A 21,383-nucleotide genomic window follows, 5' to 3' on the forward strand; every position below is an offset into this window, starting at 1 on the left:
ACTCCAGAGTGGAATAGAGTCCAACCCCTTAGAGGGACAGATGGTGGTAGACTTTGCGAAAAGGTTGCAAATGGCTGTCGTGAACACTTTTTTTCCATAAGAGGCAGAAACATAGGGTGACCTACAAGAGTGGAGGTAGAAGCACGCAGGTGGATTAGATCTTGTGCAGACGATGTAATCTGAAGGAGGTTACCGACTGTAAGGTAGTGGTAGGGGAGAGTGTGGCGAGACACCTTTGGATGATGGTGTGTAAGATGACTCTGGTGGTGGAGAGGAAGACAAAGGCAGAGCAGAGAACAATGTGGTGGAAGCTTTGAGAGGACTGATACCAGAGCCCAAGCTGTGTGTGGAGGCGAATCCGAGTATATCTAGTCGGAACTTTTCGACCTCACTCACCAGCTCGGGCTCCTTCCCTGCCAGAGAGGTGACATTCCACATCCCTAGAGCCAGCTTCTGTAACCGGGGATCGGATCGCCAAGGTCCCTGCCTTCGGCGACCGCCCAGCTCACACTGCACCCGACCCCAATGGCCCCTCCCGCAGTTGGTGAGCCCATGAGAAGGGGGACCCACGTTACCCTTTCAGGCTGTGCCCGGCCGGGCCCCATGGGTGCAGGCCCGGCCACCAGGCGCTCTCCTTCGAGCCCCACCTTCAGGCCTGGCTCCAGAGGGGGGCCCCGGTGACCCGCGTCCGAGCAAGGGAAAACTGAGTTCATAGTTTGTCGCCATCATAAGGGGTCTTTGAGCTGTGCTTTGTCTGGTCCCTCACCTAGGACCTGTTTGTCATGGGTGACCCTGCCAGGGGCATAAAGCCCTAGACAACTTCGCTCCTAGGATCATTGGGACACACAAACCCCTCCACCACGATAAGGTGACGGCTCAAGGAGGGGTATTTATTTATTTATTTATTCTTTTGAGGTTCAGGTGCAACAGGTGCCATTTATTTGTGCATTTCAAATATTTCATTTTAATTTTATTAGATTTTTTTAAGTTGTGTATTTTGTAAATTAGAGCTCCAGAGCAGATTGCCAAATCCGGTTTGCATTGATGTCCGTCCAAGGAAGGGAATTGCCTCGGACAATTGTGCTCACCTAATCTGCCCCTCCAACCACTTCTTTTTTTTTTTTTTTTTTTTTTTTTTTTTTATAAGGTCCTCAGGTGCAACATGCGCAGTGGGTTTTTGCGCAATCACGCAGGAGGAAAAAAAACAAGTCTGCGCAACCCTCTGCAATGCACTTCCTTGTACAGTATCGGGTTACACACGCACACAAAATCGCAAGCTGTGTCGCTGGTGGAATTTACGCACTGATTGCGTCTCTCCAGCATGGGCGCGCTCACCCTATGAGGACTTTGCCATCGTGTTACTTCAGCCTGAGGCGCACTTCCGGCAGGGGAGCCAGGAGGAAACACAACTTGGAAGACCCCCCCTACCACAGACCACCATCATTATTTCTCTCTCTCTGCTAATAAGAAGGAAAATCCATCTGTCCCTCATGTCGATGTCCACTCGTGCCCTCAGGGAGATCCTGCACAGAGCAGGAAATGACACCTGTGCAGACTGTGGGGCACCAGGTGAGAAGGACATTTAATTTACTAGACAACTAACTTATTTTTTTTCTCTTTTCTTTTTGGGTAAGAAAAACTTGAGTTTGGTTGTACAATGTGAAGAATCTAAAAGGACTAGAAGTTTAGTGCAAGTCCTGACATGATGCACACGCCCTCGGCCTGCTCCAGCAGTCTTTGCTGGCATGCAGAGGAAGCTACAATTTTCTCTAAATCAAAATGGGACTCCGATGTGGAGTCTTTCCTAATGTGTATTAAGGCTAGCTTTATTGTGTGGGGCTAGGAATAGATTAGGTTATAAAGGAGACATATAAAAGACAAAAAGGAGATGATAAAGCAATTTTTATTCATGAATGGAAGGCCAAAACATGTAAAAAGTTTGAAGAAAATCTTTATGAACATTGGGCAATACCCACTGGGGGAAATATTAAGCCTAGGAATATTAAGCCTAGGAACCAAACCAAGCCGAACTGTGCAAGGGTATAGTTAGGTGGGAAAAAAAAATCTCGTAAAACTGTATGCTTTTGAACAGTTTCAAGGAAAAGAAGCATGACGTACAACTGTAATCAGTAATCGAGAGAAATTTCGTAACGCTTTACAACATGCACAACCAAAAAACAAAATGTAAGTTGGCAAACCAAAACAAGCCAAACAGTGTCAGGGTGCATTTACATGACCGCAATCTTGTAAAAGCTGTGTAATTTCAAAAAATTTCATTCAAACAAAGCATGTTGATCAGAATCAGAATCATCTTTATTTGCCAAGTATGTCCAAAAAACACACAAGGAATTTGTCTCCTGTAGTTGGAGCCGCTCTAGTACGACAACAGACAGTCAATTGACAGAGAACACTTTTGAGACATAAAGACATGCATAAGATAGAGAAAGCAATATTTGGTAAAAGGTTTTACAATGGAAACAACAAAACATGCGTAGTCTCCAAAGTGAACCAAGTGAACCACGCTAGAGTTCGTTAAACGACAACAATCTCGTAAAAAGTGTGTTTTTGAAAGGTTTCACTTCAGCAAAGCATGTCGTACGACTGTGATCAGTGATTTAACATCGACAACACCAAAAATGACATACTCTAGCAAACCGAACCAAACGAACTACACTCGGGTGTGTTTGCACGACAACAATCGCAACAAATACAGCCTGTTTCCGAAGTGTGTCATAAAAGCTAAGCATGCCCAAAAGATAGCGAAAGAGGCATTTGGTAAAGGTTGTCAATGAAAACAACAGGAAATACCTAAGCAACAAACAGAAGCAAACAAACTACACTGGAGTACATTTAGATCACAAGAATCTCTTCAAAACGGTGTGTTTTCAAAAGGTTTCATGTAAACGATGCATTATGACTGCAATCGGTAAAGCTGACGCACACAAATATCCAAAAATCAAACCGCGCGTGGCTACATTTACACGACAACAATTTTGTAAAATAATAATAATAATTTTAAAAAGAGTGTTTTTGAAATGTTTCACGTGACGTAGCATGCCATGTGACTGCAGTCAGTAAGCGGACAAAAGCCATTTTACAATAAAACCACCGAAAAGTAGGTTAACTGAACAAAGCTAACCGTACTAGGTGCTTTTACATCAGTCAAATCTTGTAAGAACAGTATGAATTGGCAAAGTTTCACATACGTGAAGCATGCTGAAAAGATAACAAAAGCGATACTTGGCTAAGCTTTACAATGAAAATGCGCACTCTTTCAACCAAACCAAGCCAACCGGCCTATAGGGTACATCTACTCGACAACAATGTGGTAAAACAAAAATCGGTGCGTTTTTGAAAGGTTTCACATAAGCAGAGCATGCCCAAAAAGATAACTAAAGTGTTATCTGGTAAGGCCTGACAATGAAAACACCGATATGTACTTAAGCATCAGTGTCGTAAACATATGGCTAAAATATGTGATTTTGAAGTAAACTTCCCGCTAGTTTCTGCCCTCTTTTGTAGTCTGGTCCAGTCTCCTTTAAGGGAATGTTGTGTTCTGCCATCTTCCGAGAAAAGAGTAAGATAAGAATGTTTGCTTGCCAGATGAGAAAAAGGCAAAGGAAGCCAATGAAGCTTAAAGTTGAAATATGTATTGTTTCATATTGTGTGTGTGTGTGTGTGTGTTTTATTTCTTTTACGTAACAGCCCACGAGTTTGTATTAATATGCAGATTTTATTATGCTGATGTACTGCCAGGTCAATTCCCATCTAAAAACACTGAACGCTGCCACTTTTTTGGCACTATTCTGTTTTCAGACATCGACAATTGCTTTCAACACAACACACGTGAGCGTCACGTGTTCCATTACGCAACCTTGTCTTGCCTTCCATTATTTAGGCTGCTTATCCATCAGATTCCTTAGAGATTCTCTTAACAATTCTCACTGGGTGAGAGAATAAAATAATAGTATCAGGGCCGATACAATTATTAGTAGTCAAGGAGCCCGATAACCAATATGCAGAGCCAATATTGAATTGCTGACGGAAAATATTGGCGTCAGCATTTTGAATAATGCAAACTCCAACCCTTCATTTAAATGCCTTTAAGCATATGTTTACTAAACAGCTTTTCAGATTTGCAACATCATCGTTTTTTTTTTTTGGTTTTTTTTTAAATCTTCGACAATAGACATTTATGTTTGAAAATTCAAACCAATAGTGCAGGAAGCTCCCAGGCTCAGCAGCATGTCTTATCAAGTTAAATGAAAACTTCAACAAATAAATAGCTCCCAAAATGTCAGTGTAACTGAAATGTGAATCTTTCATTTATCTTTGTTTTAGGTTCGCACAAAAACAAAAAGTGCTGGGAGTTCTCCAAAAAGTTAACTGTACATATGTATGTATTTATTTAATATATATTTACTTCACTTAGTAGGACATGCTGCTGAGGCTGGGAGGTCCCTGCACCTTTTGTTAGAATTTGAAAACAAAGGTGTCAATTGTCTCAGCTTTTTAAAAAAATAAATAAATAACATGTTCTAAATCCAAAAAGGGGTTTAATAAACATATGCTTAAAAGCATTTAAACAAATGTATTGGACTTTGTTTTGTTGAAAATGTGTACGCCAATATTTTCCCTTTTTACAGCAAAGGAATATCGGCTCCAAATATCAGTTATCAGCCTTGTAGAAGCCCATAACGTAATAACTACCGAGAACATAATCAAATTTTGCAAACGACACCATTATAACTGTATTATGTTATTGGCCTGGTAAAAAAAAATTAAAATCTTCACAATGTAATAGCTGAGCCAATAACGTAATATTATACTTAAATCACTTTATTTAAGTTTTTATTTTTGGATACTCTCTCAGTGTGTGTCGATCTATCTCACGCTATTATTGCGTTATTGTCAGTGAAAATTTGTCTGGGGTATAATGAGTTATCTTCCTGTTACGGTGGCGCAGATCCCGACTGGGGCTCGACCTCGTTGGGGGTTTTCATCTGTCTGGCCTGTTCCGGCATCCACCGAAACATTCCGGACGTCAGCAAGGTGAAGTCGCTGAGTCTTTCCCACTGGGAGGACCACGAGGTCCAGGTAACCCCATCGATTGGACTCCCTTTTGTAGATTGTTTTTCAACGATTTCATCGCTCCCTTTTTTGACGTGCTGTCTGTGCTCTTATTTTGGAATTTTTGGCAGTTCATGGCGGAGAACGGAAACGAACGGATGAAGAGCAAATACGAGGCCGCCGTTCCCGTTTACTACTACAAGCCGTCACATAAGGACTGCCAGTAAGAACAGACTTTTTTTTTTTTATATACATATAAAAAATTATTGAGTTAGATGAGGAAGTTACCATTGATGCTAGCATGTTAATTCAACATTTAATGTGTCCCGGTTGGTCTGGCAATATTTGGTTTGTCATAACAACAATGACAGGGTGGGACTCAAAACGAGCTAGCGTAGTACCCACATGAATTCCAATGCTGTATTAAGCTCCTACTATTAACATGGTGTTGCTTTAATGTGTTGTTTACCAGGGTACTGAAGGAGCAGTGGATACGAGCAAAGTATGAACGCAAGGAATTCACCGAACCCGGCAACAAGTTTACGTACGAGGAAGGTGAGTAAACGCTCACACATGCTGATGTATGCGAAACCTTAAAAAGGGTATTTTTTAAATAAAAAAAGAGTCATATTTTTTTAGTACAGTTTTTCATTGTAGCATTTATTTTTGGGAAAAGTCATATTTGGGGGGATTTTTATCATTTTTTTGAGAAACGTATTTATAAAGGAACATTTATTTTAGCAAGAAGTTGTACTTTTAAAGTAGTGTTTTTTGAGGATTTGAAAAAAAATTGAATTATTAAAAATGTAATAATTTTTTTAATTGATTATAAAAAAATATATATATATATAGAATGTATTTTGAAAAAAGTAGTATTTCTGAGAATTGTTGTTATCATCCTTTTGTCTTTTGAGAAGAAAATAATTTAAGGAAAAAAATTGGGAGAAAAAATGTTTTAATTAGTGTTTTTTGTGAATTCTTTTTTTTTTTTTTTAAATGTGATTAAAATGTAGTATAGTATTTCTTTTTTAACAAGCATTTATTCCTAAAAGGTAAAACAAATCTTAGGATTTCTGTGTGTATTTTTGAAGAAAAAGTAGTATTTTTCTTTCGAAAAAAATTTTTTTAGACAAAAGTTATTGACCTTTGAACTGCAGCCACCAGAGACGGAGCCTTGATGAAAATGGGGCGGGACAATGGGCAGTTCCTCAGCAGGCGATTCGTCCTCTGCGAGCGGGAGGGGACGCTCAAGTACTTCACCAAATACGACGTAAGCAAACACACGCGTACAAAAACAATAATGGAAATAAATTAAATGCAAACAAACAACAAAATTGAAATGTTATTCTCATGACATTGAGAAATATGTCTTGAGAAAATGTTTTTTTTTTTTTTAAAATCTTCCATCCATACATCCATTTTCTGTACCGCTTATCCTCACAATGGTCACGGGCGTGCTGGAGCCTATTCCAACTATCTTTTGGGCGTGAGGTGGGGTACACCTTGAACTGGTCACCAGCCAATCGCAGGGCACATATAAACAATCAACCATTCGTACTCACATTCACACCTGCGGGCAATTTAGAGTCTTCAATTGACCTACCATGCATGTTTTTGGGATATGGGAGGAAACCGGAGTGCCCGGAGAAAACCCAGGCTGGCAAAGGGAGAACATGAAAAACTCCACACAGGCGAGGCTGAGATTTGAACCCCGGTTCTCAGAACTGTGAGGCAGATGTGCTAACCAATGGACCGCTGTGCCGCCTTTTTAAATCTTTTTTTTTTTTTTTTTTTAGAATATTTTTTCCCTCAAATAATGTAAAAAAGTAACTTTTTCTTTTTGTGGTTCAAAGAAGGACTTAAAGGTCCCATATTTTGGCTATTTAGACCTCCATATAGTGACTCTCTAACATGGACTTTGTATAACTGTCAATTTAATTTAAAAAAGAAAAGAAAGGTAAAACACATTGGTTTTGTCATATGAGTGTCCAGAAAAGGCCCCTCTGACAGCTATTTCAGTTTGACCCAGTTTTGTCCATATTTGTCTAAGACCGCCCCCTGTCCTCTGATTGGTTGCCTCCATGTAGAAGACCCAACCCTCACTACTTGTGAGAGCGCACACGTTTGTTATGTTAACAACTCTGGCTCAGAAGTGGAGCGCTAAGTGGAGCTCTTCGCTAATGAGCTCTCGGCAGAAAAACATCTGGAACTCGGGAATGTGTGGGCAATTTTAATTCATATTTTACATGTTTACTGAGGCACCATAGAAACAATATTACATCTCAAATACTAGAAAAAGTTGGTTTGGTAAAATATGGCACCTTTAAAAAATATAGTACTCTGTTGTCATGAGATTAATTAGTTTTTCATGAAAAGGGAATCTTAAATTCGAATAAAATGGCTTTTTTCTAAAAAAAATTAAATTATTTCCTAACAAATGTATTTTTTTTTTCATGAAAAACAATACGTTTCCCTTTCCAAAAAAAACACACAACGATCTTCTTGTAAGAACTTGTATTGTCCGCCCCCTGCAGGCCAAGGAGCCCAAAGCGGTGATCAAGGTGGACGGCATCAACGCCACCTTCCAGCCCGAGAAGATCGGTCACCCCAACGGCCTGCAGATCACGTACCTCAAAGACTACAGCACCCGCAACATCTTCCTTTACCACGACAGCGGCAAGGTCCGCCTTGGGGCGGCGCTATAGGGCGGGACTCCCCGCGTTGGTCCCGGCCTGACTCCTCGCTCGCCTTGTCCCTGCAGGAGATCGTCGACTGGTTCAATTCCATCCGAGCCGTCCAGCTTCACTACATGAAGGTGGCCTTTCCTGGCGCAACGGATGCCGAGGTCAGTGCGCACTGGGAAGTTAGAACGCTTCAGCCCCGGCCGGACGCCAGATTCACTGGTTGACACGAATTTGGGAGGACATATCTATCATCATAGGACGCAAGAAAAAGTCTCAGGGAACCCATGCCCAGAATTGAACAGGCAGTCAGCTATTTAGGCAGAATTCCAGGGCTCATTCTTTGACAAGCTTCTACGAGGGAATTGGCCCAAATGAGGCCCAGTGTACAATTGAAAGAAAACGTTTAAATGTTATTTTTAAAAATTATTATTCCATTTTAAGATTAGAGCATTTTATTAAATGCATCATTTTGAAAATGTGAAATTGGCCCAAATGAGGCCCCGGTGAGAAGCAGGCATTGCGAAGGTTCTTGCCTATTGTGGGTGCAGCGTGGCGTCAAAGTTTAATGATTATTTCGAGGATTTGCCGCACAAAATGTGAAAGGGTGCATTCATTTACGAGTTTTTTATTTAGTATTATTTTTTTTTTATAAATGTATGTTACTCAGCTGGTTCCCAAACTCACCCGCAACTTCCTGAAGGAGGGCTACATGGAGAAGACGGGTCCTAGGGTAGGTTAACTCTTCTGTATTTATTTATTTATTTATTTTCCCATCTTCTGTAGCCAGGAACTTCTCGTTTTCCTCAAAGGGCAACTTCCAAGAATTAAGTAGGAAATTGAGTAAAAGGTGGACAGCGCTCAAAGGATTTGGTCTTTGAAAGTGGAGGGCGACACTTCGGGTCACAAATAAAAAGACGTATCAACTAGCTCTTATAGAGATGCAGCATAAAAGAGTATGTTTGAAAAAAAATATTTCAATGTAATTACAAAAAAGGTTTCTGTAAAATTTCAAACAATGTCAAGTTAGTTTTTTCAGTATCATATTTAAAAATAGATAAAAACTTAAAATGTAAAATGTTTTTATGTAAAACAAGATAAAAATGCTTAAAAAGAAAATGAAATTTAATGAAATTTGAAACATTGTTTACCTAACTTCAATTAAAAAAATATTGAAAGAATACAATTTGAAATAAACATAAAAAAATAAAGACAAATAAAAATGTAATTGCCAAAAACTCCAATTACATAAATTAACTTTTAAAGATTTTATTTTGACCCAATTTGAAAGTAGTCATATGTCATATATCACTTTGAAAATACTTTTTTCATTTATGCAAAAAACTGAACTTGTCAAGTTCATCCAAAGCTATCCAGTGGTGTCTTGAGGTCCACGTTTAAACCGATCTGTGACCAAACTGGTATCTCAAGCCACCAGTATCTCAAATCATCTTTCCCCACTGAAATGATTGAAAATGCAATTAATCCATTCCAGCGCCCCCAAAACACCAAAATGTATGATGACGTGTTTTTTTTTTAGCAGAAAAAAAATGCACTTAACGCCGTTGTATAGTATAAAAACACAGTGATAAAAATCTGCCCTACAGATTACCTGCAAACACGGAAAATGCGAGCACAAAACACGACACGGCTCTCTCAGAACGTCATAAGTCAAGGCACTCGTATCTCAAGGCTTTTGTGCTCACTGTATGACTTTGCGTATGACATGCACCCAAATGACAGTGAATGGGCTGCCTACTAGGGAACAACACTGTGCTCTATTAGAAGACTCAAATCCAGGAGACAACTTGGGCATATGCTAACAATGCCTCTTTCATATTCGCTGTTTGCACAGTTAGCCATTTAGCAACCTGAACCAGCATGACCGGCTGAGCTCAGACTCGGGTTCCCCCTTCGTCTTTCCACCTGACAGATGAAAGGACGCCATTATTTGTTGGAAAAATGCTGATATAAGCAGGTCCTAGCAGGTAGTACAATTTCCCATACACACGCTAATGTTAGTTTACCCTTGTCGCTAGGGCGTTGTCCTCCACAGTCTCCGCTTTGCTGCAGCTGACCTCAGCCTCTACTCGGATAGTAACAGCAAAAATATCAAAAGTACTGGTGTTAAGTGTTCCGAAAGCTACATGAGGTTTTTGTTTTGTGTGAATAGCAAACAGAAGGCTTCAAGAAGCGCTGGTTCACTTTGGACCAGAGACGACTCATGTACTACAAAGACCCACTGGTAGGACAAGCACACATTGCACGTATCTCTTATTTAATTTTCTGTGTAAAAGTAAAAAAAAAAAAAAAAAAGAAAATGTGTATATATATATATTGCAAAATTATGGACAATTATATCGCAAAATGTCAAAAGTTTTGTGTGTAAATTTAAAGAAAAAAAATGAATTGTGGGAAATGAAAAAACTATTCTTGCAAAATTCCCCCACAAATTGTACAGTGACACTGTCACGAATTGCAAATTTTATCATGAAAAATATAATATTGCAAAAATATTCTCACTAAATACACATTTTTTGTCTTGTAAGGTGACACAAAATTGCAAACTCTTTACATCAAAAATAAAAAAATAAATACTTTCAAAATTACCTGTTTTCTCCCCAAATTACCAAAAGTCTCACAAACGTTAACACAATCTTGCAAATTTACAGAATTTTTATCACATTTTTTTTTATTCTTATAGTGACACAATTTTTTAAATCGCATCAAGAGAATTTTTCCTCACCAAATACACAATTTCTCCTGCTGACTGACACAATTGTTCCTGTAAAAGTCCACAATTATTTGCTCACATAATTACAACAATTTCTTGCCAAAAATATATTTTTTTGTTTTTGCAACATTTTAAAAATTCTGAATTTTTTTTTTTAGGTTTTCTGTGCCTGTTCGTTGACATGAAGTCAGCAATTTTAGTCATTTTTTTCCCGGTTGACTTTGCAGGACGCCTTCGCCAAGGGCGAGGTTTTCCTGGGCAGCAAAGAGCACTACAGCGCGTCGGCCGGCCTGCCCGCCGGCACCTACTGCAACGGCGCGTGGCAGCACGGCATCACCATCGTCACACCCGACCGCTGTTTCCTGTTCACGTGCGAGACCGAGGCCGAGCAGCACGACTGGCTCAAGCTCTTCAACGACATCGTGAACGCTCAGATGTCCCCTCAGGAGCACACCAGTGAGACAACTGTTTTTTTAACCCTAAATCTTCAACGTAACCCTCTATAGTGACATCTATACATAAATAAATAGACACTTTATAAGCAGAGGTGAATGTGAACAGCAGCACAAACGCTCTCACAAAATTGTGACAATTTTGTGAGAGAAAAAGTAACCAACATTTTCTTGGTAAAATCACTGAACATTTCTTGCAGAATTACAAAGATTTTGTGAAATTTGCTAAAATTACTTTTAAAAATAACAATTTTTTTGCAACTTTGCTCTTTTTTAGGGGAGAATTTTTTTTTTTTTTGCCAAGTTACGTATTGTTTTCTTGCAAAAGAAATGAAAAAAATCTTGCTAAATCGTGTTTTTGTAAATCACATTACGGCTTTGTTTTCGTAAGGTTGTGGTGTTGTAGTTCAACTTTTTCTAATACATTTGAGACTTTCTCACTCATTTACAAAAAAGCTCTAAAAATTACTAAAATGTATACAATTTATACTTAAAATTACTCTCATTTACTCGTTATGTCCTCGAAAAATTGCAAAACATTTTTGCCCAAATTATCATTATTTTCTCATGAAATTACAAAATAAATCATGGAATTGTTTACTCGTGAAACTGACAAATGTCTTTTCAAATTATGTTTTTTTTTTTTTTTTTGTTAAAGTATTACCATTATTTTGCAAAATTATGATTTTCTTTTCTTGCAAAATTAAAAAACTTCTATATTTTCTTGAACAAAAATATGCGTCTTTTTTTATTAAATTACAAAAAAAAATGATCATGGAACTAAACCTTTATCCTTAAATTACTACATTGAGAGTGCAAAAATTCAGATTGATTGATTTTTCTTTTTTTAAATTAGTTTTTTTTAATTCGAGTAATAATTTTTTTCATTTAAAAAATGTTATCACTTAATCACTGAACATGTCTCTCAAAATAACAAATATGGAAATATTTGTTTTTCTAGTAATATTTCAGCTTTTCTCGTCCTACATTTGTGACTGCTTAAAATGATAAAACTTTAGTTAAATTGACTCTCATTGCCATTAAGGTTACTTGCAGAAATAATGAAACATTGCTGGGAAAATTACAAAGGTTTTCTCATAAAATTACAAAAGAAATCACAAATTAATGTACATATTTCTTGTAAAATGAAACAAAATCCTTACAAATTGCATTTTTTTTCTCTGCAAAATGTGTCTTTAAAATTATAGCATTTTTATCATTAAGTTATATACATTTGTATTGCAAATGTATGACTTTCTTCTTGCAAATGTATTTCATACATACAAACAGTATATGATGAATGTCTGCTTATGTAACTTATCTGGGCATTTGTTTTTTTTTCCAGTGGAGGCTTGGTTCAAGCACAGACATTGACCCAGCAGCTCACCAAACAGCAGATTTTTCCACTAAGTATTCCAAAAATGAGGACTGAAAGTAACAGGCAACAAGCGGTCCGATATTTCAACCGTTCAAAAGTGTAAAGGCGCCATCCAGTGACATTCTTTTAACCCGAGCCCACAACAAGTCTCTCCTGTTGTACTTTTTTTAACTCCATTTTTAACATGTTTTTCAATTATTATTTTTTGTTTACTTTTTTGAGGGGTTACTCTTGGTTTTTATTTTAAAACACACAAAATGATTGACACATAATAAATTAGTTTAACAGATTTCTTTCTTGTTGTACTTCTGTTTTCCTAGACATCACCAGATACATTTAATGTTTCCAATATCAATTTTTGACTGATTTCTTCATATATGATTTAATGTTTTAGATTTGTCAACTTTTTAAAAATATCAATCTGTTTCCTGTTCATCCAAAATTCCTAGATTATTAGACTACAGTCAATGTTTCAACGGTGTCTTGAGGCGGTCCAAAACGTCACGTTGCTGTTTGTGAGTTGGGGTTTTCAGCATTTTGAGAGGCAGTGCAGTGCTGCTTTAACACCCTACTGAGAGAGGAACCACAGAAAGAAGACGGGCGTCGGCTTCAATCGACAATCAACCGATGAGACCTCAGAGAAATCGGGATTGATTGGAAATATCGGCACGGATGGAACAAAAGATCTGATGTGGACGTCACTCGGGATGCCTTCATGGGACATCCTCACAAGGTTTCTCATAGTTTTTCTCTTGTTCTAGACTTTTTTTTGGACTGCGTTCTTGTTTTATTACAAAGTTTTCTTTCAAAATCTTGCAATAGTACAAACATTTTAACAAATTAACGATCTCTTAAAAGTACGAAAAATATCATTGCAATGTATCATTGCAAAACAATTCTTGCAAATTGACTTTTTTCTCTGTTAGGTTTTTTTCACAAATTCCCAAAAGAAATTTGCAAAAGTACTATATGTCAAAAGTATGTAAAAAAAAATAAATAAATAAGAAACAATTGTTCTTGGTAATTTTACTTTCTTGTCAAAAGAAATTACAAACTATTTCTTGGAAAAATTAAAAACTGGTGGCAGAAATTATATTGTGAAATACCCAATTTAAATTAGATTTTCTTTAATTTAATTCTCACAAAAATACAAACATTTTCTTTTATTGCAATTCTAAAAAGTAAAAACTTCCAATATTGCAAGAGAGATTTTTCTCGCTAAATTACAAAGTGTATTTTTTTTCCGATGAAAGGAATTCCAGGCAAATTATATATTTTTTCTCAGTTACGACCTTGTTCTAGTAAAAATCTCAGAATTCCTCGCAGAATCAAATGTTCATACAAAATTTCACTCTTTACAACTATAATAAAAAATAAAATCAAAAAACACCATGATTTATTTGGCGAAATTGTCTTTTCCCCCCCAAATTTTAGTTTTTCTTGCTGAAGTAGAAGGATATTTACACCAAATTTTCAAAACAGTGCAAATTTTCTTTTCTCTCTCTCTCTCTCTCCACTTTGCAGGACTTGGATCTTGACGATTCTCGTGGGACATCCCGATGTTTATTGATGCCGTTGTTCTCGGAATAGTCTTCTAGATGATGTCATCAGATTTCTGACATCGACATCTGGACCTGCAATGAACTTTAATGCCTCCAATACCACTGGAGGCTCCTTAGAGAATAGGAGCGGCGGCGCGGCTGGCCTTTGGGTGACGTACCTGCTGGGCGCCACCCTGACGGTCATGTGGCTCCTGGGCACGGCGGGCAACGCGTACACTCTGGCCGTCACGCGCTCGGCCGCACCGCGCCGCACGGGCTCCGTCTACATCTACGTGGCCAAGCCTGGCGCTGGCCGACCTGCTCTACCCGTCTACCATCGGGGCCTCATTTGGGACATCTACCAATGTTTTGTCTTGAAATCAAACTCTCGCAAAAAGTGCAAAACTTTTGCCTTCAAGGTCTACGTGGGCGTTCTGTTCCTGACCACCGTTCTTGTCCCAGGCCTGGTCATGGTCTTGCTGTACGCGGGCCTCGCCAAGCGCTACTGGGCAACCCAGGCCCGCCTAGGAGGACGCGAACGCTCGGCCCGGCGGCGAGGGCTCAAACACCTTGTGGTGGTGATGATCTTCAGCATCGTGGTGGCCTACTGGGCCTGTTTCCTGCCCTTCTGGGGATGGCAACTGACCCAGCTTTTCTCGCCGGAGTCCCTCAAAGCTCTATCCCCAGCCACTCACAATTATGTCAACTTTTTTGTCACCTGTCTGACCTACAGCAACAGCTGCATTAACCCCTTCCTCTACACACTGCTCACAAGAAACTACAAGGACTACCTTGCCCAGAAAGGCCAGTCCACGGTGGCCAGCACGATCGAGCTGACTGGAAGCTCGTTGTTTAGGAAGTCTTGAGCAAAGCATTTGACTCAAGGTTAAGGCCATGACTTCAAGATGGTGCTCATGAAGACAGAAGAGACTATCCTAGATGATCCATCCATTTTCTGAGCCGCTTCTCCTCACTAGGATCACGGGCGTGCTGGAGCCTATCCCAGCTGTCATCGCGCAGGAGGCGGGGTACACCCTGAACTGGTTGCCAGCCAATTGCAGGGCACATACAAACAGACAACCATTCGCACTCACAGTCACACCTACGGGCAATTTAGAGTCGCCAATTAATGCATGTTTTTGGGATGTGGGAGGAAACCGGAGTGCCCGGAGAAAACCCACGCAGGCACGGGGAGAACATGCAAACTCCACACAGGCGGGGCCGGGGATTGAACCAGGGTCCTCAGAACTGTGAGGCTGACGCTCTAACCAGTCGGCACCGTGCCGCTATCCTAGATGACTTACCCCGAAATGATCACCTCTCAATCACAGGACTAACAGAACGCAAAACAAAAGATCTCGCAAATTACAAAAGTTTTGATAAATTACTCCTGCAAAATTGATTATTTTTTTCCGAGTAAAATTTGTAAAAATTTCAGAGGTTACAGTTAAAACAAATACACAAATTTTCTTGGAAATCTACAATTATTTTCTTGCAATATAATAATATAATGTAATAATATTTCACATTTTTTTCTGGCGAAAGTAAATTTTTCTTGCAATATTATAAAACAATTCTCACAAACTTACACTGTTTCTTGGTTAAATTATAGAAAATCTCAGAAATATCACAAAGGTTTTCTTACTATATTTTTCTCAGCTCACTAAAATAAATCAGAATTGGTCTCCGGTAGTTGGAGCCGCTCTAGTACGACAACAGACAGTCAATTGACAGAGAACACTTTCGAGACAGTCATTGAGCAGTAAAGGGTTGCTAGTTATCTGGTAATCTGGTAATGCCGGTTTCATGAAGCCATCGGGCATCTTCATAAATCTGGTAAAACTTGCAAAAGCACAATTCGGGCATTTTGTACTTTATTTTTCTCATAATATTACACATTTTGTCTTGCAAAATTACTACACTTTTCTAGCAAAAGCAAATTTTAGTCTTTTTTCGCCTTTTCACCTTTGTTCGACTCACAAGCAAAACAATTTCATAGTGATCATGTTCGTAACCCCTTTATAAACCATTAATAAACTATTACATTCTTTAATCGGGAAAGCAATAAGATGAAAGGTAGACTCACTGTTTTATATATGAATCCCATTAGATCATCTTTATAAACCATCTATAAACCCCTTTAAAACCAATTCCTGAATGATACAGAATACTGTTTTATTTACACAGAACAACAACTTAAAAGGTTTGGTTTTTATTGTTGTTGTTTTTTTTTTATCCCCTTCTAATCTTTCCTACAGTTTTCCCACATGGCTGTGCAGGATATTCTTCCCGAGAATATACTCACGCCGTGCTACATTCCTCACTCTTTAGAGTCCTGCTAATTGTCTCGCGTGACCATTTGATTTGTTTTCCTCTCTTTTTTTTTTTCTTTTTACGTTACACATGCCCTTCTGGCTGAATGAGACGTGCCGAATAGTCGTAGCCCCACCGCCCTCTATCTACTAAAAAGTCCCACTGAAAACCATTGGAGTAGTCATTTTTTACCACTTCTTATTGTAAATTAATGTAATCTTTTAGATTCAGAGTTCAAGTTGGACTACTTAGTTTTTATATTTGTCCACCAGATGGCGTGCGAACCACGCAGGAAAGTTTCGCAGGTTTTTTTTTTTTTTTTTTTCTTGTTTATTGCAAGAGTTACTTACAACTAAAATGATTACTGTGTAGCTAGTGATGTTGGTCATCAATGGTGTGTGTGTGAAAGAAAAGAACGTGTAAAAGAAGAGGGTGTGTGTCATCTTATATTTAAGCACTCTTATATCGCATTATTAAACAAAATCAATAAAAAGGTTTAAAATATAATAAATTAATATTTGATAAGCATGAATCTCTTCATTAAGGCATACATTGAAAATGTATGAGTGATAAATTCAAATAAAGAAATAATGGTTGGTGGACGCTCTAGCCAGCACGGTGGACGGCTGGCTAGAGCGTCAGCCTCACAGTTCTGAGGACCCGGGTTCAATCCCCGGCCCCGCCTGTGTGGAGTTTGCATGTTCTCCCCGTGCCTGCGTGGGTTTTCTCCGGGCACTCCGGTTTCCTCCCACATCCCAAAAACATGCATTAATTGGAGACTCTGTATTGCCCGTAGGCATGACTGTGAGTGCGAATGGTTGTTTGTTTCTATGTGCCCTGCGATTGGCTGGCAACCAGTTCAGGGTGTACCCCGCCTCCTGCCCGATGACAGCTGGGATAGGCTCCAGCACGCCCGCGACCCTAGTGAGGAGAAGCAGCTCAGAAAATGGATGGTTATTCCCATTCAAAACATGAATCAGTTTTACGACAAAGGTTTTCAAAAATGTATACAAAATTATCAATCCTTTATTTAAAAAGAAAATATTTCATTTTCAGTTGAGTTGTACAAGTTAAAGGTCACATAAATGGTGAAAATGTTTTGAATTATCCATCTTGTGTGTGTGTGTATACACACACACACACACACACACACACACACACACAGACGTTGTATATGTAATATCACAAAAAAATGGCTTTTGAATAGGAGGGTGTTGACTTTTTATCACCACTGTATATGCACGACTATACAGGTTTTTAAATATGGAAGTATTTAAATTGAGTGTGTATTTGTTAATAATCTCGAGCGTGGACCTGTTCATTAAGGCATAAATGTTTGCGATGCATGAGTGACAAATTACGGTAAACATTTAAAAGTTATTTTTCCCATCAAAGCATGCAGCAAAATTTCCCACGTTTTAACCATTTTCTGCAGGGTGCTTATCCACTGAAGTCAGAACTATGTTACTATTGATGTTGGATAATGCTGTGTGAGTAAAAACAAAATGAAGACAGTTTCCATTTGTAGCGTATTTATTCGCAAACCCATTGACCATTGAGCTAGGCTGTTCTATGGCTCCCTCTTGAGGCATTTACTTGCCGTTACAAGGTCATCCCAAGCTTTCCAGGAGTGCCAAGATGGATGATGAGGGGTCAAGTCCAGGTTTGTCAACAGCGAAGCGGCCAACCCTCAAACAAGAAGGAGCTCTACTTTATCTTGATGCCAATGACCCTGGCGTCCCCGTTGACCTCAAAATATTTGTACTTGACGTCGCCCAGCCGGTTGGGAAAGCTCATCATGAAGCCATCGGGCATCTTGATAAAGAACTCCTCGTTGTTGAAGTTGATGTAGAACTGGAAGAGAGAGAAAAAAGATGTTGCTGGACTTTGGAATGCTAAACAAGACTTTTTAAGAGGCTTTTTATGACCCAATAAAGCAGCGTGTGATTATGTAGCTGTTAACCTAGCACAGTCACAGTACAGAAGACCTAGTCCGCTAATAGGCTTCATCTAAAAAATAAGAAGACATTTAAGACAAATGACTATAATTACACCGAAAAGCATGTTTAAAATGAAAAGCTCAATTTAACGGAGCTAGCGCTATAGCTCGAAAGTTGACAAAAAAAATATTTCCTTGTGACAAAATGTTATTTTGAGTCCCTGGCTTATCTTATAATAAACTAAAGCAATCCTTTGTGGGGATTTCAAGTTTAAAATTTCTATACTTTTTCAACGCATGCAGCAAAATGCAACACATTTTACAGTTGTTGTTTTCAAGCATTCCAGAATACTGAAATTATATGCGTGAGCGTTATTTATGTTAGCTAATGGTATTTTAGGGGAGCTAGCCTCAAATAAGTCATTTAAGCTGCAGTGCGACCGCTAAGGTTAAATGTCCACATGGCCGTAGAATTCGTAACTTGGCAATAATAGGAACATGTTGAGAACCACTGGTCTAAGGTGTTGACGTGTGTCGAGAGCTGAAGAACTTGCGGGGTCTCATACCTTGCTCTCCTCGCCACGGGCGAAGCTGAGGTTTCCGTCGCGGTGTTCTTCGCCCCAGCAGCCTCCCGACATGGAGTTGCAGACGATGACGCTGTCGTCAAAGCGCGGGTTGAAGTGCAGCGCAATGTTTTCCGAGTCGTGGCCAATATTGATGGCGAATCTGAGAGATGTTGATGTGTCATTAATGTAAAAATAATTAAATAATCAAACAAAGCTAGTGTTTTTTTTTTTTTTAGGAGAGTACCCATGTGGAGGCCTGACCTGCTGCAGTCGTCTTTGGGCTTGATACAGATCTTGAACTCCTGCCCCTCCTTAAAGGTCATGTCCTTGACTTTCTGTGATGGGCAAAGGATTGGATGGATGAATGGATGGACGGATGGACAGATGGATGGAAGATAGTGTAATTCTTCATGTGGTATTGTTTCGTCTATATATTAATGAGTTAACGTTATGATTGCCTGTTCAGTCAAACAATTTAACTTTTTGCCAATGATTAAGTGAGGTGTTCTATCAGTGTTGATGATCAACCAGGTCACCACATAACCTTTGGAAACAGGAAGCTGCTGTTTGTTCACCGCATACGCGCTCATCAAATAAAACCATAAAGACACCCCTCACCATAAACCATCTTTACTCCATGTACCAGTTTAAATATTTTACATTTATAAATACATTATACACAGTCTATGTCCATGCTTATAGAATTTAAAATGCTACATTAATACATTTGATTGATTGATTCAATCATTCATTGATTCATTGGTGCTCTTTTCACCATCAATAAAAGTCACCTACTATCGCTCACATCCTGAACCAACCCCACACGTATATGATACGCTACACTACATGGATACTGTAAGATATATTTCTATGCTGCTGTTTACAGGACACCCGGACACACATACTAGCTTTTGTTTGTTAAAACTGACCACACTATGTTATGAACACACACACACACACGCATACACATGCACCACAGACATACTGATAACATTCAGGCTGAAAACAGGCATGAACCAGTTTGATATGGAGCCGCTGAGAGAACTGATTAACTGAAAAGAGAAATGGCTCATCTTCCGGATCCCACAAGAGAAGGAAGAGAGTCCAATGTATGCTTTTACCCGATCAAAGCTTTTGTCATTAATAAATACTCAAAAGACAAGTTTAGTGTATCGGGCTTCTTATTTGGAAACAAGAACACCACCAAAAATTAAACGAACCAGGAAGAAGGAATTCCATCCGGACTTTTTGCTTGCGAGGCCGACTGAGTAACACTCGGGCCTCGTTGAGAATTCCTTCCAATCGAGATTTACCTACGAGCTGGTTCATTATTGATTGCATAAGGACGGGTGTATGCAAGCGAGTAATTGCTATTATGTTCACTCTATCTCATAATTATTTCAAAGTGTACACATTTACGTTTTCACTGAATCTTAGCAGATAGACTTAATATTGTCCACCTCACAGTGTTTGAATAAATGAAATAGGTGTATAAAAAAATTATCTATGTGATTAAATTGAGATTAGCATCACTATCAGCAAATTGACATTTAATATTCTGTCCGAAGCTTATGTAATGGGAAAGTCAACATAATTTGATTTATCTCATAAATCAAGACGACTGGTGACAGAAAATTGAAACAAAAAAGGCTCAGAATGAATGTTAGTGCACCGCTTACCATCTTGGCTGTCCTGAGTGGGTCGTGCCTCCAGTGACAAGAGCCCACGATGGCTGCGTTGGTGGTTTATATAACACAGGTGATGCGAGGAAGGGCGGGGGCGGAGAGGGCCTGAAGCGAGAGGAAGGAGCTAGTAAAACATTTCCCTGCTAACGACACCTACCACCTGGAAAAAGTAAAAACAAAAAGTTACGCTATTGCATTGAGTTGAAATCAATTAAATTAAGTGGCATGCTGGAAGAAGTTGTCAAATTAATAATCAATTCATTATAAAGCAATGTACTAGCATTAATTATTGCTTAAATATATAAAATATATCCGCCTGAAAGTCAGTCACAAGACAGGCTTATGACGTCACGTACTAGCCAGACACACTTTATTGGCTGAAACTCAAACAGGTGCACCCAAAGATCAAATCCGCGTGTAAAGAAAGTTTTGACACTCTGTGAACTCTCCGCATTGCTCTCTCATCGGTTAATTGGCATCACATGGTTTTCGAGCGCCATGTTGTTACCCAATAGGCGTACGGTTAAAGCTATAATCCACTATTTTTTTACATTTTATTATTATTTTAAGTAATTTTCACCGAAGCCACTACAAGAGTTGATGACAAAATGCATCGTTTCCAGAGAAACCCCGAAAGACGGCACGTATTCTTTTTAAAAAGAAAATAAAGTGACTATTTTTCAAACATGAGGCTGATTGTTTCCTTAAGGTAACTAGTAACTGCAGTCGCTGTCAAATATGTCTTGTGTCAAATATGTCAGTTGTGTTAGATTGTTTTAGCGTATTAATAATTAACTCATACTGTTAGTACTTCCGTGTTGGCTATGATGACCAGTCATATATACAGAATGTACCCTCTCCAACAGCAGCTGTCATGCACTGCTAAACCGAAAGAGTTTACAGACGGTTGTTTAACCTACTGCTCCAAGCTTGCTTTTTCACTTATTCATCAAGCCGAAAATATGTTTCATAAATAGTACATAAATAGTGGCACTGATTTAAATAAATAAACGTCTTATTAATC

At 38.9% G+C, this 21,383-nt stretch overlaps 3 protein-coding genes across 4 annotated transcripts; 2 read left to right on the top strand and 1 right to left on the bottom strand.

Annotated features, from left to right (window-relative positions):
- The first annotated feature begins 1,251 nt into the window (after positions 1 to 1,251).
- zgc:92360 (uncharacterized protein LOC436988 homolog) lies at positions 1,252 to 12,604 on the top strand. Of its 2 annotated transcripts, XM_061680525.1 has the most exons (11): positions 1,252 to 1,569; positions 4,967 to 5,097; positions 5,202 to 5,293; positions 5,543 to 5,625; positions 6,228 to 6,340; positions 7,605 to 7,751; positions 7,832 to 7,915; positions 8,422 to 8,484; positions 9,925 to 9,996; positions 10,713 to 10,941; positions 12,283 to 12,604. In XM_061680525.1, exons 1-11 carry the CDS (start codon positions 1,491 to 1,493, stop codon positions 12,309 to 12,311), a joined length of 1,122 nt encoding a protein of 373 aa, XP_061536509.1. In that variant the 5' UTR covers positions 1,252 to 1,490; the 3' UTR covers positions 12,312 to 12,604. The 2 variants fall into 2 exon arrangements, with proteins under 2 accessions (XP_061536509.1, XP_061536510.1); XM_061680526.1 differs by lacking the exon at positions 8,422 to 8,484.
- An 84-nt stretch (positions 12,605 to 12,688) lies between these two features.
- On the top strand, positions 12,689 to 14,807 carry LOC133404545 (urotensin-2 receptor-like). Its single transcript, XM_061680527.1, has 2 exons — positions 12,689 to 13,048; positions 13,840 to 14,807. Exon 2 carries the CDS (start codon positions 13,955 to 13,957, stop codon positions 14,720 to 14,722), a length of 768 nt encoding a protein of 255 aa, XP_061536511.1. The 5' UTR covers positions 12,689 to 13,048; positions 13,840 to 13,954; the 3' UTR covers positions 14,723 to 14,807.
- Positions 14,808 to 17,833: 3,026 nt separating this feature from the next.
- On the bottom strand, positions 17,834 to 20,388 carry lgals2b (lectin, galactoside-binding, soluble, 2b). Its single transcript, XM_061680177.1, has 4 exons — positions 20,354 to 20,388; positions 18,936 to 19,009; positions 18,675 to 18,834; positions 17,834 to 18,023 (listed from the first exon to the last, which is right to left on the bottom strand). Exons 1-4 carry the CDS (start codon positions 20,354 to 20,356, stop codon positions 17,877 to 17,879), a joined length of 384 nt encoding a protein of 127 aa, XP_061536161.1. The 5' UTR covers positions 20,357 to 20,388; the 3' UTR covers positions 17,834 to 17,876.
- Positions 20,389 to 21,383: the final 995 nt, after the last annotated feature.

The sequence above is a fragment of the Phycodurus eques genome, chromosome 6, assembly GCF_024500275.1.
Source record: "Phycodurus eques isolate BA_2022a chromosome 6, UOR_Pequ_1.1, whole genome shotgun sequence".
Taxonomy (NCBI): Eukaryota; Metazoa; Chordata; class Actinopteri; order Syngnathiformes; family Syngnathidae; genus Phycodurus; species Phycodurus eques.